This window comes from Lissotriton helveticus, chromosome 5_1 (genome assembly GCF_964261635.1).
Source record: "Lissotriton helveticus chromosome 5_1, aLisHel1.1, whole genome shotgun sequence".
In the NCBI taxonomy this organism is placed as follows: domain Eukaryota; kingdom Metazoa; phylum Chordata; class Amphibia; order Caudata; family Salamandridae; genus Lissotriton; species Lissotriton helveticus.
The window spans coordinates 770,217,189-770,237,661 of NC_136065.1; the positions used below are offsets into that span (position 1 = coordinate 770,217,189).

At 42.4% G+C, this 20,473-nt stretch overlaps 1 protein-coding gene across 1 annotated transcript in view; it reads left to right on the forward strand.

The window, feature by feature from the left end:
- Positions 1-19,902, forward strand: part of LOC144752550 (collagen alpha-1(XIII) chain-like) — a 201,980-nt gene extending 182,078 nt beyond the window's left edge. The window contains exon 3 of the mRNA XM_078640446.1: positions 19,817-19,902. Coding sequence (XP_078496572.1) covers positions 19,817-19,902 — 86 coding nt within the window. The remainder of the gene's footprint in view (positions 1-19,816) is intronic.
- The last annotated feature ends 571 nt before the right edge of the window (positions 19,903-20,473 follow it).

Here is a 20,473-nt window from a genome sequence, read left to right on the forward strand (position 1 = left end):
GTGGAAAACAGGTGATATAATAAAACTTTGGTATTGATTGAAACAGAACACATCTACCTCCATACTCAATAAGGCCCTCTGGACAGAACTCAAAAACGACATAAAATCACCATATAATCAATACCTTCAAAAAGCTCCAACAACTGCTGGCACAGGCGAGTTATAGAACAATAGTCTGTCTTACTCGACCTTTAAGCAAGTAATAAATAAAAGACCAAAACTTCACTCCTTGTTATTGGACAAAAATATCTTCAGTTTGAGATCACATGCCTGGATGGTGATAAAAAAACTTTAAGACCCTTACACCGGCACCTTATTTAAGTATTACATTCTCGATCTACTTAAAAAGACAACTGATGGCCCTACGCTTTGGAAAATTACAGTTGATTGCAGACCAACCAACCTGGGACCAGAAAGGGCCACACAGTGCCGACTTTACGGCATTAATAAAGAGGATTTTATTAATTTAATTTGTACATATCTCTAACTTTACACTGCACAAGTCACTTTATTGAGAAAAGCTCTAAACATCAGAGGAATAAGGACATGCAGAGTGGCCATAATAACAAGACTAGACCCGTCAGATCCTCAAATGAATTACAAATTGATAAACTTTGTCAATCTTCATGATCAGGCTTTGAAGATTCAAACGGTAACTATAAGTAGAATGTGAAAATTATAAATTATTAAGACATGTTATTGAATAGGATTTGACAGTGGATAGATCTCTCAACTTCACGATCAGGCCTGAAAAGTGAACTCTTAACTGTACTGTTGAATGCTGAAATTTTGGGATTTAGTAAAAAATGTATGGTATATGTTTTGAACTTCGTGAGAGGTATATGAACATCATTAATCATTACAACTGAGAGTGTAAGTCTATAATGTTTGAAAAATCCGAATCTTTTTTACTTTCTTTTTTATGCAAAATACTGTTAAGGTTTTAATTAACTAAACAATAAACATTTATTATCATTATTATCAGTTGATATAAGACGCGGTGACCCTTTTGTGGTATTCATCGACTAACCTTCGTGCCGTATTCGATTTGATCCCAAGGGAAAAGCTACGGGTGACATTGCGGGACATGGGGGCCCTCTGTGGCCTGTTAAAGATTATAATATGCCTCCATGAAGGAAACTATGCTCAGGGTTTGCGATGGAGTGTTTTTTGGCCGCCACACTTTTTCTCCTGTACATTAATAATTGTGTAAAGTACTTAATTAACTGTGCCAATGACTCTCTTACTCCTGTTGGGCAGAAAATCCCTGGCCTTTTTTATGCTGATGACACTTCTTTTTTGGCAAAAACATGGACGGGTCTTAAAAACCTTGTTGACAGCTTTTTAAAACATTTTTATGGCCTTGAGATAAATGCTGCCATAACTAAACTGATGGTTTATATGAAGAGGAAGAGGGTGAATGGTACGGTAAAACTGCGTAATGAGGTATTGGAGAGGGTAAACAAATTTGATTACTTATGGGTTGTATTGATCAATTCCAGATTTTGGGTGCCGTAGATTGCCAAACCCGTTCATCGACTGACCTTCATGCCGCATTCGATTTGGTCCAATGGGAAAAAGTACGGCTGACGTTGAGGGACATGGGGGTCCCATGTGGCATGTTAAAGGTTATAATATGCCTCCATGAAGGAAACTATGCTAGGATTCGCTGTGGCACCAAGGGGGAATTGACCAATCTAGTTTGTCTAAATGAGTGTGTTTGCAATGGAGTGTGTCTTGGCCACCACTCTTTTTCTCCTGTATATTAATAATTGTGTAAAATAATTAATTAGCTGTGCCAATTACTCTCCTACTCTTGCTGGGCTGAAAATCTGTGGCCTTTTGTATGCGGATGACACTCTTTTGTTGGCAAAAACAAGGGCAGGGTTTCAAAACCTTGTCGACAGCTTTAAAAAATATATTTTTATGGCCTTGAGGTAAATGGTGCCAAAACTAAACCTATGGATTATAGGAAGAGGGTGAATGCTACGGTAAAGGTGCGTAATGAGGTATTGGAGAGGGTAACCTAACTTGATTACTTAGGGGTCGTATTGACCAATTCCGGATCTTGTGTGCCGTAGATTGCCAAACCCTTCCATGCTGTAATCATTAGGATGGCTAAAAAGGCTCAATGGTTTACTATTTTCCCCTCAGTAGAAATGTATAAGATGCTGGTGCGAGAAGCAGCACCATAAGGGATGGAACTATGGGGTTACTGTAATCTGAGTGCCTTGGGTATCAAAGTGAATACATTATTTTCAGCTATCATTGGATTGGGAAAGGGAACCCCTCTGCTGCCCCTATCTTTGGATCTTGGCATTGACTTTGTTGCAGAATTGGCGACTTTGAGACCACTGTTATATTGCGTGCACATTTGGACCACCAGCAATTGTTATCATTACAGATTGGGCCTCATTGACATTATGACACTTCAATATTCCTCCAAGAACAAGGGCTGAGTAATGTAAAAAAAAAGCATGGATAGAGTTGGGTCTGCCGGAGTTTTGGAAGGACCCCTCGTCCAGTTCAGCCAATGTAGCCCAAATGGTTAAACGTAAGTATTGGGAGATGACATCTGCCCAGAATGAACAGTCAAGCCATAGAGGGAGGCACTCAAGATGTTTTTTAATGTATACATTTGTGCCAAGAGCTGAGGAATGTTTTGATTATATCCACCAAGTGCATGCTCACAGTCTGTTTCTTCAGTTTAGATACATGATCCTGTCAATTGGTGCTTTTCCCAAACTATGATATTTCTCTAAGCCTGGCTCACCAAATAGTATCTTTTGCCCTTCGATTGATGAAACTGGGTAACACTTGATGCTCTTTTGCCCTACATTCGCAACTCTTAGGAGCAGATCGCTTGCAGGAGCTTATCTCTTAAAGATCAAGTAAATGCCCTTAGGATTTGTAAGAATGATTACTCTGCTATGGTTGTGATGTCACTCTTCAAATTTCTTTACGTGACATGGTCTGTCAGGCAAAACTTATTAGTACAACTGCTGCAAACTGAGGTATAGGGGAAGATTGTGTTGAGTTAATACTGTTTTAATTATTTATGTAACAGTTTTTTTGTCGTTTAGCAATAATTAATTCAGTGTTATTTTATGAGACATTGATTTTATTGCTTTGTATCCTTTTGACAATGAAGATTTATTTTCTATCCGTCAATAAACTTTCAAATTTTGAATTGATGTATGAATGCAAGGGTGATTGCAAGAGTTCATGTATGATGACTTAGGGCCTGATTATGAGTTTGGCAGTGTGGGAGCAGGCTGGCACGCCACCACCCTGCTCCCACATCACCAACCTCTACCGCCCGCTCATGGATTCTGACTCTGCCCAGATTTACAAGATCACATAAACCTGGGAAAGTGCCAAATCCTTATGGATCCTGAGGTGAGGCTTAACGAGGAGAAATATCTTTCTTTCTCCTCATTGTTTCCTCTTTCTATGTGTGGTGCATTTTGTAGCATAAAGAGAATGCTTAAAATGCCTCTAAGGATTATTTTTGTGCAGGAAGGTACCCCATCCTGCATTAAAACAATGCTGCAGACATACAGGTATCCTCGCACCATGGTGCAATGGTGTCCTTGTTGGTGCAAGTCTGCCGAAATGGCTCTGTACACTGCATTGTAAAAATACAGTGAATTTCTGCCCGACACAAATCCCCGTAAATGAGGGCCTAAGTGCCTTTAGCCTGTCTCTGCTCACATGATAGGCTGTAGTTGGCAGTTAGGCTTTGTGTATTCCTCCTAGAGAGCCACACATAATGGGAGCTAGGGTGTGGCTGGATGGGGCATTACTGGTAGAATGGGAGGGAGAAGATGGGCCCAGCCACACTTATACCTGAATAGACTGTGACCTGTCTCCACATAAAGGCCCTAACAACCCTGCATTGTCTCTTCAGGCAGCTTGGAGACCGGGCAGGCGAGGTAGGGAATTCCATGTTCTTCAAAGACACTGTCTAGAAGCTTCTATCATGTTTCAGAACCAGGGCACCAGCATATAAAAAGGGGACCTCAGACACCAACTCTTTATTGCACTTCCGGACCTAAGGATACTCTGCCGGGAAGAAGGACTGCTGTGCTGCTGAGAAGACTGTCACTCTGCTGGGCTGCTACTCTGAAGGAGCTACTGCCCTCCTGTGCTGACCTGCTATTTGTGGCTCCCTTTCCTGGAGAGAGAGAACAGGACTTGCAACCCATCTTAAACCCAGAGCCCCAGAGTGATTCAAAGGGCTAGTCTGCTGGCCTCTTGAACTGAGCCTCAGAGAAAGTAAAAGAATCTCCAACAGCTCCTGGACCTGTTTTTAGTGTGTTCCTGAGCCCCAAGTGGTGCCCCTCAGACCCTGCTGGATCTTTATTGGGGCTCAGCAGGTTCTTAAATCAAGCTTTTGGGGTCTTCGTGACTGCGAACAGGCCGGTTTGCACCGGAATTACGCCGCTCAGACTGACATTCAGCACTAGCTGCTGCCAACCCGTTTCTATGCACATCAAGCATTGATCACCCATGGAGGACCACCAACTCGAAACATCTGCCTGCCTTTATACGACGCCCGACCTGCTCCTCCCACCGTGCCAACCATCACCTGCGACGCTCTCCTTGCTCCCTACCACCCTTTCTAAAATGAACAGGACTCATGGTACAAAACTTGAGAAGGTAAACTTTCAGCTGGACTAATCTGGTACTGTTTCCAACCCACGCTCCATCACGGCCGGATTGAAGTTTTGATTTCGACCCAGTCTAGCGTGACCTGATAGCTGTGGTTGGTGCCTTTTGCTTTTAGGTGCTATTTTACAGTTTATTCTTTAAATATTCATAACTCTGGTTCTAATGATTTAGGTCTTATTTATTAAATTCAACTCTATTATTATAACTTTGTGGGGGATACTTTTGTGTGGTGTTTTCCTTGTTTTACTGTTTGAAGTGTTGCACAAATACTTTACACATTCCCTCTAAGTTAAGCCTGACTGCTCTGTGCCAAGCTACCAAGGGACGGAGCACAGGTTAATTTGGGGTTTGCGTGTGTATTACCCTGACAAGGACTGTGCTTGCTGCTTGACCAGGGTCGCACACCCCACTCAACCAGTAACCTAATTTCTTACATATTGCCACTGCTTGTTTTCTTTTACCACACTGCTTTCTCAAAGAGAGAGAGAGGGAAGCACCCTTGATTGTGGTTTGTCCTTCGCTTGGGCCCCAGAGCTGAGCTAGAGTCAAACCTTTGGTGAGAGTCTAACTTGATCTTACCATAGCTCGTCCACCCGTGAGTTCTTTGAGTGCAAACTCCTGGGTCACTTTTATGGATGAGTTTGCAAGTGGATATGTACTGCATGGGCCTGACTAACCATTCCTGTCTATGGGTTCCTATAGCTCCTATTGCATTCAATAAAAATAAAATATGGAAGTGGTGCAACGCATTATGTTTGTGTTTCATATGAGATAGAAGAGCTAAGCCTTATGGGGTGGTAGGGCTATGGAAAGAGCACTAATGATTAGGAAACTGAGAGGCATATTTGCAATGGCTTATCCCCATGAGAAATTCACTTTTTTGACGTTCTGGTGTTGATAACTTATTCGCCTTATTTACAAGGCGACCTTAAGCCACTTAACGTGGCTTAACGTTGCCTTGTAAATATTGCCCCTTTCACACAGCACTTAGTGCGAAAGGAGCTGGCAGTGGGTGTTGCACTGGGCTTTCCATCGCAACACCCATTGCTTTTTGAAGCTGTCAATATTTACAAGGCTGGCGTAAATATGGGGCAGCACCAAAAATAAGACCAGTTAAAGCCTGGTCTTAAACTGGCGCAACAAGGAGAAATGATTAATTTCTCCTCTTTTTTGCTGTTTCTATGTGTGCTGCATTCTGCTTTTTCGTGATTGTGGTCGAACATGACCTACATTTCCACATGTTTGGAAAGGCATTACCAGGAACTGTTATTTTACAAACATGTGGTACAGACATGGCTTACTTTCTGAGCTCTGATATTCTTCTGTTGGAAATCCGTTTGCCGCAAATGGCCCACAATTTAATTTACTAGGTTATGGTTCAAGATCTACAGTTGAGAAGATAACGCAAGCACCTCCTTTGCCTCATGTTTAGCCTGGTGTCAACCCGTTTGCGTCTCACTCTGTGACACACAATGGTTCTACTTGACAGCTTTTTGTCTGTAAAAATATGTTGAAGAATGCTGTTATCCTGCACCCCCTAAAATGATAATCTGAAGCGAAAACTGAAGAGTCGACATGGCACACAGCCCTGTGTGCCATGCCCACAGACGCTGCATGAGGTATAGGTAAGTCACCCCTATTGCAGGCCTTACTGCCCTAAGGCAGTGTGCACTATATCCCATGTGTGAACATATCTGCTTGAACAGATATGCCCCTACAATATCTAAGTCCATTTTTGGATATTGTGAATTCCCAGGGAAGTCATGGAGAGTATATCTTTTGGATACTTGTCATTATGAGTTTTCTAGCTCCATGATGACGTCACTCTACCCTAAGGTACCAAACAGCTTGTCTTAATAAATCCTCACTGATGCCAGTGTTGGATTTAATAATAAATGCACACAGGGGACATCCTAGAGAGTCCCCTAAAAACCTACCATACCATGTGTGATCTCTGACTAGTCTTAGCCAGCCTGCCACCATCAGACCTGTTTCTGACCTCATGGGGCGAGAGCCAACACTCTCAGAGGCCAGAAACAAAGCCTGCTCTGGACGGAGGAGCTTCACACATCCCCCAGGCAGGAATGGCTTTCCAGTGCAAGAAACTTCAAAGGCTATGCCACCTTTGAAATGCAACCCATGCATCTCCAGGTAGTGAATGATGCCAACCCCCTCCTTTCCTGCTCCACATTTGGAGGGAGGACTGGTTGGAACATTAGTTAGAATTGGAGGTGTACCCACATTCAGCCAGCACCACCCCTAAGGTGGGGTAGGTGATGTGGACACTTCATTTCCAATTGCTCTACATTGAGATGACAGGAATTAACCTATCAGGGCTAGGTTACTGCCCCTTACCACAAAAAGTGGTCCCTTGGAGGGTGTAGGCACCCTGAATGTAAGTAGTCTATTGGCTACTACCTGTCACTCCCTTTAATGCCTCTAAATGTTGTATTTAGGTGGCATCCCCAGACCCTGACTTAGATTTGAAGGATACAAAGAAGACACGGTCAAAGAAGAGCTGCTGACCCGAGCCAAAGACCTGCTGCAGAAATTCGGTGTGAAACCCTGCATACTGCTCCCAGGGCTCAACCATCGGGGGTGCTGCCTCATCCTACAAGTGTGAGGCTTCCAAGAAGCCTGTAGCACCTCCAGCCCTTTGCCAATTGCTAGAGAACTCCCTTTGGGTAGAGGAACTACTCCTCTGCAGACCACAGGCATTGAAGCCTCAGAGTCTGGTTTGCCTATTTGCTGCTCCCTGACGACTCCAATGCATCATCCAAGCAAAATGAGGATCATCAGCTCCAGAGGGTCATATCTGTCTCCCCACTGAGTGTGAAGACACCAGGACCTATCTGAGATGTTCTGCACCAATATCCGGTGTACCGGACACCCTGGAACCTAAACCAAGATGAAACGCCCAATCTGGACTCCAACTGCCCAGGAAGCAAGAACCTGTTGAGGGACAGCTAAACCCTAAGAATTATATTTTGAGTGGTCACCTGTCCCAGAATCGTCCCTGCAACTTGCATTCCCCTGTGCGTGAAGACATCTTGAAGCACGCTGATCTATCTGCTCTGCGCCCAGCCTGGGTACCAATGAACCGGCTGTGCTCCTGTGGTCCTGAGGCCCTTGTGATCTGCCCCCTCAAGTGGGACGCTCAGACTTACCTTTAAGTCACCTTGTGCAGTGTGTTTTCTGGAGGCCCCCTTCTGCATAACGCCTGTTACTAACCACCTCAGTACCCAGCTCCTGGCTGAATCCGGGACGCTCATGACAGTCCACTGGTAAAACATTGGACCTGGCCTCACTAAGTACCTAAATCCAGAAGGTGAACCCCAGCATCTAACTGTATAAGTTTATATGCATTTTCCTATTTTTCCCATAGACTTCTATGGTGTGCAATTGTTCACAAGAGTGTTATTTTGTGAACTTTGAAAATTCATATCTTAAAATGTATTAGAACAAAGTTCTTGGTCTAAGAATTTAAATAGAAATGTAAATTATTTTTACAAATTGGTCTTGGATTCATTCTTGAGTGTTTATCTCATTTCTTGCCTCTGTGAGTACAATAAATGCTTAGCACTACCCTCTGATAAGCCTACCTGCTCACCCACACTATCACAAATAGAACGTTAGTATTATCTACTTTTGTCTCTGTATACAAATCTGGGATCCACTGGACTGTCTGTACAGCAGCTGTAATTGTACTCCATGACCTGCCTTTCTGTTTCACCTTGCCTGCAGTGGATGCAGGCATGGTGATGGCAGAACTCTAATTCATTACAGTTGAGAATATCCATGATTTCTGTATTACAATGCACTATTGATGCCAAAAGTCACCTGTAATAAGAGAATTAGAGCTGGGCTTTGGATTGTAGACTCTCAAATATGCTGTTACATCATGTTGTGCAATGTTGTTATGATATGCTATGCTGTTTTATGCTATGCTCTGTTACACTATGCTATGCTGTACCATGTTTTCTAATGCCACGTCACATTTGAAGGTATTGTACAGCACTTTTACTCTTTTGAGACACTTTTAACCCTTTCCGTGCTGATGACGGAACCGCTCCGTCATCAGCCGCGGTGGCGCTGTGCTGATGACGGAGCGGTTCGATCATGGCCCGCCCGACGCGCCTGCGCGGCGCTGATTTCGCGCCTGCGCGGCGCTGATTTCACGCCTGCGCAGCGCGTTCTATTAAGCGGGCGGGGCCATGACGGAACCGCTCCGCCATGAGCACAGTTCAACCGCGGCTAGTGAAGGAGCGGTTCCGTCACCAGCATGAGCGCGCCGTGCGGCCCCCCCGCCCCCTTAGCGCTGCGGCGGAATAGCCACCGCAGCGATGAGGTTAAAGAGCAGACACTAACCACATTAGGTGAATGTTACCCTCTTTTTACTGGTATTCACACACCTAAAAGAACTAATTTCCTCCATATATATGTTTTAATGGAGTAGCCCCTTTAAAAAACGTGAACGCTCTCCAAAAAGTGTTCGTATTCTTTTGCATCATTTTGCGTTGCGCCCCTGTTGTAATTCCGCCGGCGTCTTAAACGTCCTATCATTTGCTGTTCTAATGTCGTCGGGCCACGATCGCACTATAAAAAAAACATTCAGAAAATAATAGGATACAAAAACACAGAAGAGTCCGAGCGTTCACTGTACTTACTCAGAGGCACAGCTCGCACACGTGAGAGATTGTCAGCTGTCTAAGGTACGTCAATAACCGCATTGCTTCAGTGGCTGAAGGGGCAATGGAACGATGTTCCCAGGGACTCATTTGTACTTGCTCTAAAGGGATTAGCTGAGCTTCACCGCTTTGATACGTGATTGTCAGCGTGTGACCTCTGGCCACCTCCTTGGCTGCCGTTCCATGAACGCCAGCCAGCCTCAGATCGTATTTGATTGCATATTTCTGCTTGTGTTGTTTGGAGCGAGCACCTTGTGGAGTGAGTGAGCAGTGAGCTGAAGCCCAAGCTGACGTAAAACCCACACACCGGCTCGAAAAGCACAAAAGAGCCTCGTTTTCACACCACGCTTATGTAGGTCAACGCATGACTTTCTTCTCAGATGCTCCGAGCGTGAAAAGGGGACCAAATGAACCGCGAAGAATCTTCCATCTTGGCCGAATGCTGCCATTTCTATATTTTGGTCTATTGATTGTCGATGAAATGAAGCAAAGAATTGCACACGTTTTCTCGACAGTTTGGAGTTCTCATGTTATTCATGTACGTCTGGTTGAAACACTTAAAGAAATTATGTGGTGAATGCATCAAAAACTAGTGACTGCTACATGTAATGAAAAGCTGGCATCAAGAAACAAGTGCGAATGGCGAAATCCTATGAGTTGACAGAACAAACAAAAAGTGCAAAAGTGAAAAAAGTTCGGCAAGTGCATTCAAGAGAAACAAAGGCGAATCATTGGGCCAGATCGCGACAGTGAGTCTGACAAGTGCTAATTTAAGGCAGGATCTATTCTGATCCAAGCCTTTAGACAAACGCTCACTGCTAATAAACGCAGTGTTCTGAAGGGCATGAATTCAGTCCATCAGGGCTAACTTAGTACTTCATTTGTCCTCGGTCGTTAAATCTGGTACAATAAATCTGGTATTGGTTATATCTGTTATTTACAGTTCTTAAAAATCGCAGATTACAGCTTCGAGCACCACATAAAACAGGTTAGTATTAAGATATAGGAATATAACACAATATACTGTTGTTTCCTATGGATGGATTATCAGTGGCACAGACACATTTCTTTTGTGTATGATACTCCTCCAAGCAAACAATACGAACTGCATTTGCAGCTCCCTCATACAATAATGCAAAATACTGCAGATTGCCAACTAGGTGGGACAGAAAGGAACAGTGGGAACTCTAGCCTCAAGTGGAAATGGCCAGGGAGAGATTATGCTTACTGACAGCAAAAGAGGGGGTTTATGTCTCTCGAACCCTATAGTAAACCAACCTCCCCCCTCCACTAGCACTTCAGGCCAAAGTCATGTAATCATATAAATATTGCTCTGAGGATTAAAGTACTCGTATTGGAATGGACTGGGCAGGGCCCTCAGATTTGTCTATGGGAGAAGAGAAGGTCTAGGCTTTTGTGTCAAATCAGACATGAGTTCTCTTCCTGGTTGCCACTTGACCACAATTTAGCAATCTTGAGCAGATCTACTTCCCTCTGTTTAAATTCCTTAATCATCCAAAGTTGGAAGCACTTGCAAACAGGACGAAATGCTATGGTACCAGAGTAATTTAACCAGAAATATCTTATGAATGAAATATTGTGTTAACATAAATACCATCCCATTGAATTTAATATTTGAAAATCTACACCCATTGTCACATTGCTTTGTAAACAATATTTAGGACACAATATTTCTGTCAGACAATATTTTTGCCAATGGTACTCTGTGGTGCAAATGACTAAAACACCAGTACTATACAATATTAGAAAAGGAAGATTGAGAAGAAGGGGCCAGTCAGTTGACTGTGTAAGGGCTTAGAGGCAGATCAGTGTTTGGTGTTTCACAACAGAAGCCTCCGTATACTGGTCTGCCCTACCTTTGTCTGCCTCCCCAGCCAATAACGGCTTGAGAGTCACTTTCTCCCTGACAATCTCACCCAAAAACTGCAATAACTAGGTGAACTTTAGCTGTGAGTAAAAAGTGATGATATCCTAAGTATCACAAGCAGTTCAAGGTGTTCCTCACATGAATCACCTACCCTAACTAAAGGAACAATAATGACATGATATACCTATACAAATCCTATCTATGCTGTCATTTAAATGGCATAATCCACTATACTTTGTCGGGGGAGAAAGGAAGAAACAATGATAGCGTTACATTTTCCGCCCCTAAATGAATTCCCAATTCTTAATCGGAATGGCTATGAAATTTGAAAAGATGGTGATCATGACTTAAGTTTTTTTAACAAATCTTCAAGCACCAATCTTTTCACATTAGCTGGGAATTCCATTACATATTGTCCCCAACTTAGTGCAGCCTAACACGTTTATTAGGTTGTGGAGTATATTGTCGCTCAACAATCTAAAGTTGTCTTCATCCTAGAGCTACTGAGCCAGGCTCGAAGAATTCTCTTCAGAACAACATTGGCTTTTGTCCGCATATCATACGGGGGTGAGGGGCAGGTAAAAGATAGCATGGAAGAGAAAGGAGAGCAGTAGGCGTTCTATTTATGATCGATAGCCGTGTCTATTTTAGCGATGTTCTTTGTCTGGATGAATGTGGAAGCTCAATTTCAAAGTTATTTTTGTAAAACTATCTTCCACTTCTGAAATTTACAAAATATGGGTGAATATGGTGAGCAGATACTTTGCAGGAGGTATCGAATAAGAGGCTAGAGTTACACAAATCTGAGCACTCCTTTTTAGTTCTATCATTATGTTGTGTGGTATCAACGTTTTTGCTGTTGATGTTGCACTCATCACATAGGTTAATATTATACTATTGAATCCTGTTAAATATTCATTGACATTTAATATAAAGGGTATGCATAATACCAAAAAAGCAATGGCACACTTAATAGGTCTCTTCTCCGAGAGCTAACAGCTTTGTAATATTTTTTTAGCTATGCTGTGCAGCATTGCTGAAAGTTGAAAAAAACACTTTGATGTTGCCAATGCTAGCTGTATCAAATCATTTTTTTGTATTGCGTGCCAGAGCCAACACGGAGACAGGGAGGATGTGCGGGAGGGGCTGGGATAAATGAGACAATCACAAATACATGCTCTCGTATGGGGTCTTTCAACGAAAATAAACATTTACCTCATACAACCCAAGCAGTGGAAGGACACAAGTGCTTTGGCTATGCATTAGTGGAGTGTTAAACACAAGAAGAGGATGTGAAGACTGCAGGGTTAACAAATAGGAAGCAAGCAAATGACAGAGGCAATGAAGAAAACCAATAGTAATCAATTGTTGGGCTCTAAGACCACTGCAAGATAACAAAGTGTCTCTCAGAGGACAGCGCATACGCCATTTCAGGCAAGAAAAAAAAGAGAAATAACTGTAATATAAAATAGGTTTGGGAAAAATATGTTTAAATATATGAGTATACATTTCTAAATAAACTGACATAAATAATATCTGCTGCTTCTATTTACAAATTAATTTGTTTACTCTTCTGTTACCCCATCATCTTGCACAACAATTGAATTTAGGAAAAATGGCATCTTATGGGAAGTGCTGAAGAGAACAGATAATTTAGGAAATGTAGAAGTATAAAAGGGTGTTCACATTCATAAATAGGTTTAAAAAAGTGCGGCACATTTTGTTTGTTAATGCTTACCTTGGCCTCTACTTTCCAAGGCAAGGATTTTCAAGTGGCCATGATGTTAATTAGAGATCCAGGAATGGCGCCTTTGGAATACTACCTGCGATTTGCATTCATATCTCTTTCGCAAGGTTGTATTAAATACGAGGGCTGCCCCAACTCCTCTGCAGGTAGCCAAAAAGCCTTAATCATATTCAGGACCACTGGAATTATGTGATTGTGCGGCCGCTGCGATTTTTGCGTAGTTATAGATTTGCCGCATTTGCAACATAATCCATCATCTGCCGTATAATGTGCAGATTAATAAATATATTTTTTCTAGCTCAAACCGTTCAAAAGTTACTAAAAATGCAGCAAAATTGTCACTCCGCAGAGGAAGGCCCTTTGCAGATCTGGACTGGTCACCTTTCTGTTGCTTTTTGCTATATTTGGGTGTTAAACATGTACTAATGAGGTGCAGCAAATGCCTATACGGTGTTATTAAGTTTAAAAAAGATAGAATAATGAAGGTATACTGTGAGACAGTGCCCTCTTTCTGCATGGTTCTCTCCACTTTATGCTGAATTGCTGATGTACATTGACTGAGTGTGCCTTGGGCTCCTGCTAATCAGGCACCCAGGGCCTATGTTCTATACCTAAAACTGCATTGACGCCTTAACCCAATTGGCATCTCTGGCCACAGGTTTGGTAAATGGTACAACAGGTACCCAGAACAATGTGACCAGAGAAGGCCTGTAAGGGCTGCAGCACTAATTGTGCCACCCTTAGAGGTCCTGTACCACTACACTCACACACAGCCTTTGCATGCTGCGTGTTTTGGTGCAGAACAAAGTGAAGAGTCAACATGGCACACATCCATGTGTGCCATGCCTACAACCCACTGCCCTGGCATAGATCAGTCACCCCTCTAGCTGGGTGTACTATACCAGTGGTGAGGGTACATGTACCCCTACAGTGTCTAAGTCCATTCTTAGACATTGTAAGTGCAGTGCTGCCATTAAGAGTATATGGTGCTGGGAGTTTGTCATTACGAACTCCACAGCACCATAATGGCTATGCTGAAAACTGAGAAGTGTGGTATCAAACTTCTCAGCACATTAAACCCACACAATGCCAGTGTGGGACTTAATGTAAAATACACGCAGAGGGCATCTCAGAGATGCCCCCTAAAAACGAACCCACCTCTAGCGTCCTGGCTGAGTGGCTGCATTCAGCTGCCATCACCAGGCATGTTTCTGGACCTCTGGGTCGAGAGCCTGCAACAATGCACATCCTGGAACGAGGTGCCAAGCCTTCTTCCCCAGTATGGGCAGGGTTCACGAAGGGGGAGCTTCAAAGGCTTGCTGCCTCTATGAGCTTCCCCAGGCCAAATGCTGCTTTCAGCAATTGGTCCCCACTGTTTCTGACCCCCCACTCTGGGCGGGAGAACCAGTAGGAAAAACAAGTGAGGAAGAGAGGTGTTCCCACCTTTGCCAACTCCACCCTTCAAGTGGGGGAGGCGAGGTGAAGCACAACTCTCAGTCCACACCATCTTGAAGATCCGGAGACTCAGCCAACCAGGGACAGGCACATGCCCCCCTCCTAATGGAGGGTGGCATAATAGAGGGTGCACCCAGCCCAGGGAGGGACCCATTGGTCCCTGCCTTTTAGCTACTGTAACTCCCCTAAATCTAGTATTTAGGGGCACCCCTCAACCTTGCTTCCTTGGGTCCAGACAAGAAACAAGAAGAAAAGAAGAAGAAGGACCGAACAGCCGTGCAGCTGCTAACAAGAGGAAGACGCCCACTGCCTTGACCCCAGCCCAACTGGCCTGTCTCTCCCCGAACCTGCTCCTGAGAAATCCCGGTGTGTCCTGCAGTCAGCAACCTCAAAAACCCCTGAGGATCTGCCTGCCTTCACTTTCAAAGACTGCTTCTCCCGTGAACACCGGATTTGTTCAACTGCAACCTCTGGCAGCAGCCGGAGACTGCGAGTCCGCCTCACTCTGCACCCGCTGTCCATGGCCCGAGCTCAAGTGGGTAAACACAATGAGGAAGTCACCCTGGCAATCCTGAACCAAGATGTGACCTACCTCAATCCTCCAGCTGACGCCTGCAGACTAAATCCAGAATGCCCCCTAACCATGACCAGGAGCTGGTAATAACATCCAAGCCCAAAAGGCACCCCTGACCCCAACGCCCCATGGCCTTGTGTGCCCAAACCCACAGTGCCTAACCTACCCCTAACTTCCCCACTTACCTCTCGAAATGGCGGTCGCACTCAGAAGTCCTTCGTCTCCCTGCCTGCAGTGCTTTTGCAAACCGGAGGTTTGCCATTTGAAACAGTAGGGCTTCTGACCTCGAAACAGCACCCTGCACCCTGCATCCTGGCACCTTTGGTGCCAATTTGTTTCCCCATTTGCCCTGAGCTAAGTCCAGGAGCTTTGCTCCCACAACCCAGTGGCCTGCTTACCAGCAGCCACCAACCGGAGTCCCCCTATCCCCCATTGGATAACATTGGGCCTCAACACTCTGCACCCAGCCGGCCTAGTGCCGCTGAGGGTGTAACAAGAGTACATCTTTGACCCTGGGGGAACCCTTGTACTAACCCCAAATCCTCACCTCCAAAGACCGATTACTAACCTTCAAACCGATAACCCTATTTTCCTCCATAGGATAACATTAACTGTTTTTCTGTGAAAAGTTTCTAAGTGTGGAGTTTGAGAAACTAAAGAAATTCTTTAAAATTGCATAATCTAACAAAAACGATTTAACTTACCTGTTTTCAGGAAATGTCCCAGAGTAGTATCTAGGTATACTGCTTTGTGTAAGCCTAGTAATCTCAAAAGTTACTTACCTGCTATTTTACTAAAAAGCCTATTCAAGTCTATGTACTGCAGTTATTAAGTACCGCATTTCTCTGCATCCATACTGTAAATCAAATCAAAGTGCATATACCATTGTTATTCAAACTGTATTTCAATTGCATTACTACTGTAAAGTACTTATTCCTTACCTGTGCCAGGCTTGCTTGGTTCTAGAAAATAAAATAACTAAAAGAATATTTTTTTATACAAAAACAATTGGTTGGAAGTTCAATCTTTGAGTGCGTGAATTCATTTGCTGACTGAGTGTGTACAACAAATGCTTAACACTGTCCTCTGATACTGCCTTACTGCTCAACTACACTACCACAAATAGAGAGTAAGGTTCTATCTAATTTTTCCTCTGCCTACCTTTGGGGTTCCTCTGGACTCTGTGCACACTATACCTCACTTTGGTATAGTATATACAGAGCAGCTTCCCACACAGACCATTACAAAATGTGGCGCATTATGCCACATAATTTGTTTTTTCTTGCTGCATAATTTACTCAACCCTGCCGCTTGATTTGTCCCTCTCTTTGCACGTAATTCCAGTGGCCCTGATCATATCTGCACAGTAGAACAATTGAGATGGATTCTAGATGCCTAGTAAAACAGTAGGAGTTTAATTAGCCCAAATTCCTACTGATTCTCTGGGCACGTCATTCAGTGCAACCACTTGATAGTTTCAGGGAATTTGGTAGTTCACATCCTTAGAAAGTCTTTGTGTTTCTCAAATGTACAGATCAAAATGGGATCCAGTGTAACCAGGTTCCCCTCATAGCTCACTCCAAGACCCATCTGGTTATTAGATCCATGTCAAATTCCATCTCTCTCCCACAATGCACATATGCTGTTAGGTCTCCATGTTTATGCGCCTAAACTATTATAGACAGAAACTGAACATTATTTTCAGCCATCTGGGTTTGGTGGGCAGGCTCCACAGCTAATGAAGGCACCCCTTCAAAAGGAAGTGCAGACCACATGGAATGAGTAAGTGCCAGGAAATAGTAGCAATTTACCAGAATGAAAGGCTCATTTTTAAATTATATGCGTAAACACAGTGAAACAAACAGTCATCGACAAATTGTTGACAGCACTAATACGGTGTTGTGAGGACTTTAGACCAAACCACAGAACAACAGGCTGGCTCTAACAAAACCTATGGCTGGGAAGTGACTTTTGCCTCTGCAATGAGAATGCACCAGTAAGATCAACTAAGAAAACTTCTAAGAAATATGGTGGGCCACAGAAATAAAATAAAACAGACAGAATAAAAGGAAATAGAAGGCAATTGATGATAATAATCGTAAAGGAGGTTTGGAATACAGTTTGCACTGGTAATATGTGTAAAATTTAAGGGGCTCTACTTATTAGAAATTCCCCCTCTTTTGTAGCACTAACAGTATTGCTTTTTGGAACCACTGTGTGCCTATTAATCGACTTGGTGGTTTTTCGTCTCAAAGGTACAGGAGCAATCAAGTCACCTACACTATTTATAAAAGCATTTACTAAATGTCAAAAAGTGCAACACACGCATAGTGGGTTTGTCAAATATAGAGAAAAGGTACCGGTTCAACCAAAAGTAGCTGATTAGAGAATGTAGATTGGTTTGATTTGTTTAGGCACCATTCTTTCTGGCTGTATTATAGCTGTTTTCAAGGAGGCTGGGTTGGGGTCTGGTGTCTTAGTGGACTAATGCGTTCCCTATAAGGACCTGTGTTTGACCTCATGGTTACAGGTTTAAATCTCAGTGGGTTCAGCCAGCCCTTCCTCCTCCCGAGGTTAATGAAATGAGTACCATTGAGTTGGGTAAGAATAAACATCTGTCATTCAGCACAGAGATGTTCACGGGTGAACGTGCGCTTGACAAATACACGTTATGTATCCTATTACCTGTCTTGTCCAAAATGTAGGACTAACTCCAGATTTTGAAGCTGCGCCATCTCACCTCAACTGGAGGTTTATGGGGCAATAACAGATGCCAGACCGTTACATGGTGCCCAACTATGGGGTTGTAGTAATTGGATATCTTTAGCCCCACCTGATAAGAAGTTCTATTGATTTTATTGGCCTAACCTCATTTTACCACTCACAGGAAACAATGGCACACTGATAATAGGGAATGTTGCATTTGTGTGGATCAGACAGTTTTGTGCCCTGAAAGGTTTGTGAGGATCAGAGCGTAGTGCCTTTCAATGAGTTTGAAAGTTAATTTGTTGATACCTAGTCTAAAGCAATAGCAGATTGTTGTAGAGGAAAAAATGAATGCATGAATAAATACATTTGATGATGATATACAACAGCATTTTGCCAGCTATCTGTTGAAGGGTTAGGTATGTAGAAAAATGATTTTCTATAAAAATGCATCAACTCCATTTGCTGTATGCTCACTCATATTTCAGACGTTACTCGTCTTAAACAAATATATGTATTACCTCGATCGGTGAAATTACATGTGTCTTTAAGACTTTTTAATATCCCGATTAGCCCTATGTAGCCAAATTCTTATTGTGTAGATATTCCATCTATGGTTGTACCAAGCTCCATTTTCTTATCTGGTATTTTAATTCATGAGGAATGTATAAACATTGTACTGTATTCTTTTATGGTTATATGACCGAAATAAAGATTTAATGAATAATGACATGAATGAAAACAAGTATACCTCTCTGATTAGCTACTGTTGAAATTTCTTGAATCTTAATCTGAATACGGCTCACATTATTTGGTTTTGTTTATTTTGTTTCGCTAAACGTTTTTATTTACATTTGTTATGCCCCAAAAAAGGAATTCATCAGCAAGCTACACTCAACACAATATATATACGGAAATGTAGACTGTATCTGGGAAACATTGTACAATTAAGCAATACCCTTTAATTAGAATAAGTCGATGTTCAAGGTTGCATACAATCTTTCCCCATCAGCAACAGTGTTGCACCCATTCAGCCCCATATTCTATGATGTTCTTGGAGGCAGGTTATTCCCTCTTATGTAGGTGCCTCAAGCAGTCTACGTTCAACGACGCCACGGACTCACATTCATTTCAATCAATACCCTTCTACACATTTTCTCTATCAATAAGGGATGTATTCTCTTTCTTTTACAGCAAATCTTTTATTTTGCAACACTGAAGAGCATGTTGTGATGTTTCTAGTGCTGTTCTCTTCTTTTTGTAATTATGCCACTGTTATTACAGGCGTGAACTCCTTCCGAGCACAGGAATCCAATTATGAGTCTATTGTTTTAGCATAAAGCCATCAACTTTCCTAAAAAAAAAAAGTTTAACAGATCCGTAATTCATAGAGGTTGTAATTTAGACAGATCGACAGCTTGGAAAAACGTCAGAGGAAAGAAAAAACGCTGCCATTATAAGTAAGTGCTTGGTGACTGGAAACTGCAGAATGTTAACACTACAGGAAAACTATTTTCCGAAATAAAACCAATTACTGCTATAATGATACAGATATGACCTATAATTTAGGTTACTTAATTGTATGAATGTTATTTTCACAATTTAAGACATATGTTCTTTAAATACTATTCATAATATATTCCTTTCATTAGTTGTCAGATGTATGAACTTTGGAATACACACGAGTGCTTGTGTTTGTGTACAGTAGCCTCTGTAGTACTTTGAGACACTAATAACCTCAGTACTAACAGTGTCTTGGACCAACTCCAGCACTAATTATTTCCATGACAGCACGTTATTCTCTCTCCCGGGAACAGCCCAGAGGCAGAATGACAAATTTACAATAAAGGAAGCTAGTAAGACCAAGATTTTCTCTTGTTCATGTATTTGCAAAGTAGGTAACTACAAATGTAGAGCAAAGGCATTGAAAGGCTGGGATGGGGGAAAGTCGAAAACTGAGCCATCGAGAACAAATTCTGATGTTTTGTAACAAAGTAACATGGTATCTGCTCTTAAAATGCTCCTATAAATTGTGACTATAGTTAGTTTTTGGACTAACAACTCGATTTTTTCTCTTTAACTAGGGCCACCAGGAGCAAAGGGCAAAAGAGGACAAAATGGAGATCCAGGTATGTTTATGACAAGGTTAACCACAATTTGTCGTTTGTGAGATTCTTTCTACTATGTAGGCAATCCCAACAGGCAAAACGGGCAAGGGTAAAAGTGGATCGCAGCACCTAATATTTAAATCTTCGTTTCGTTTCAAAAACTTTTATTTCGGTCCCTCGGACCATAAAAAGTATACACATAAAACAAAATAACCGACATATACAAGAAATTCATCCCGTTCTTAAGAACACTTTATAGAATTAATACAATTTCGAGTTATAAATCACATCAGTAAACTTTGCCAGAAAGATGGGGTGGGAGGGGGAAGGGCAAAAAGTAAAGAAATAGGGCAACAGGTATCAATTATTTCTAGTAGAGTAGTGCAATCGGCAAACCAAGTAAAAAAGATAGCAGCAATGATACAATAAATAATTTAAGAAAATGGACTATGTACAATAAAAACGCATTAAATGAACACTTATGCAAACAAATCAGTTAAAAACAACAGTGTTCACCGAGGTCACATACTAATCTTATTGTATAAAGATTGGGAGCCAATGTACAGTTTCAAATTGTTTACCCTTGTTGATAAAAGCCCATCTCCTTTGCCACATTGCATTTAAGTATCGTGA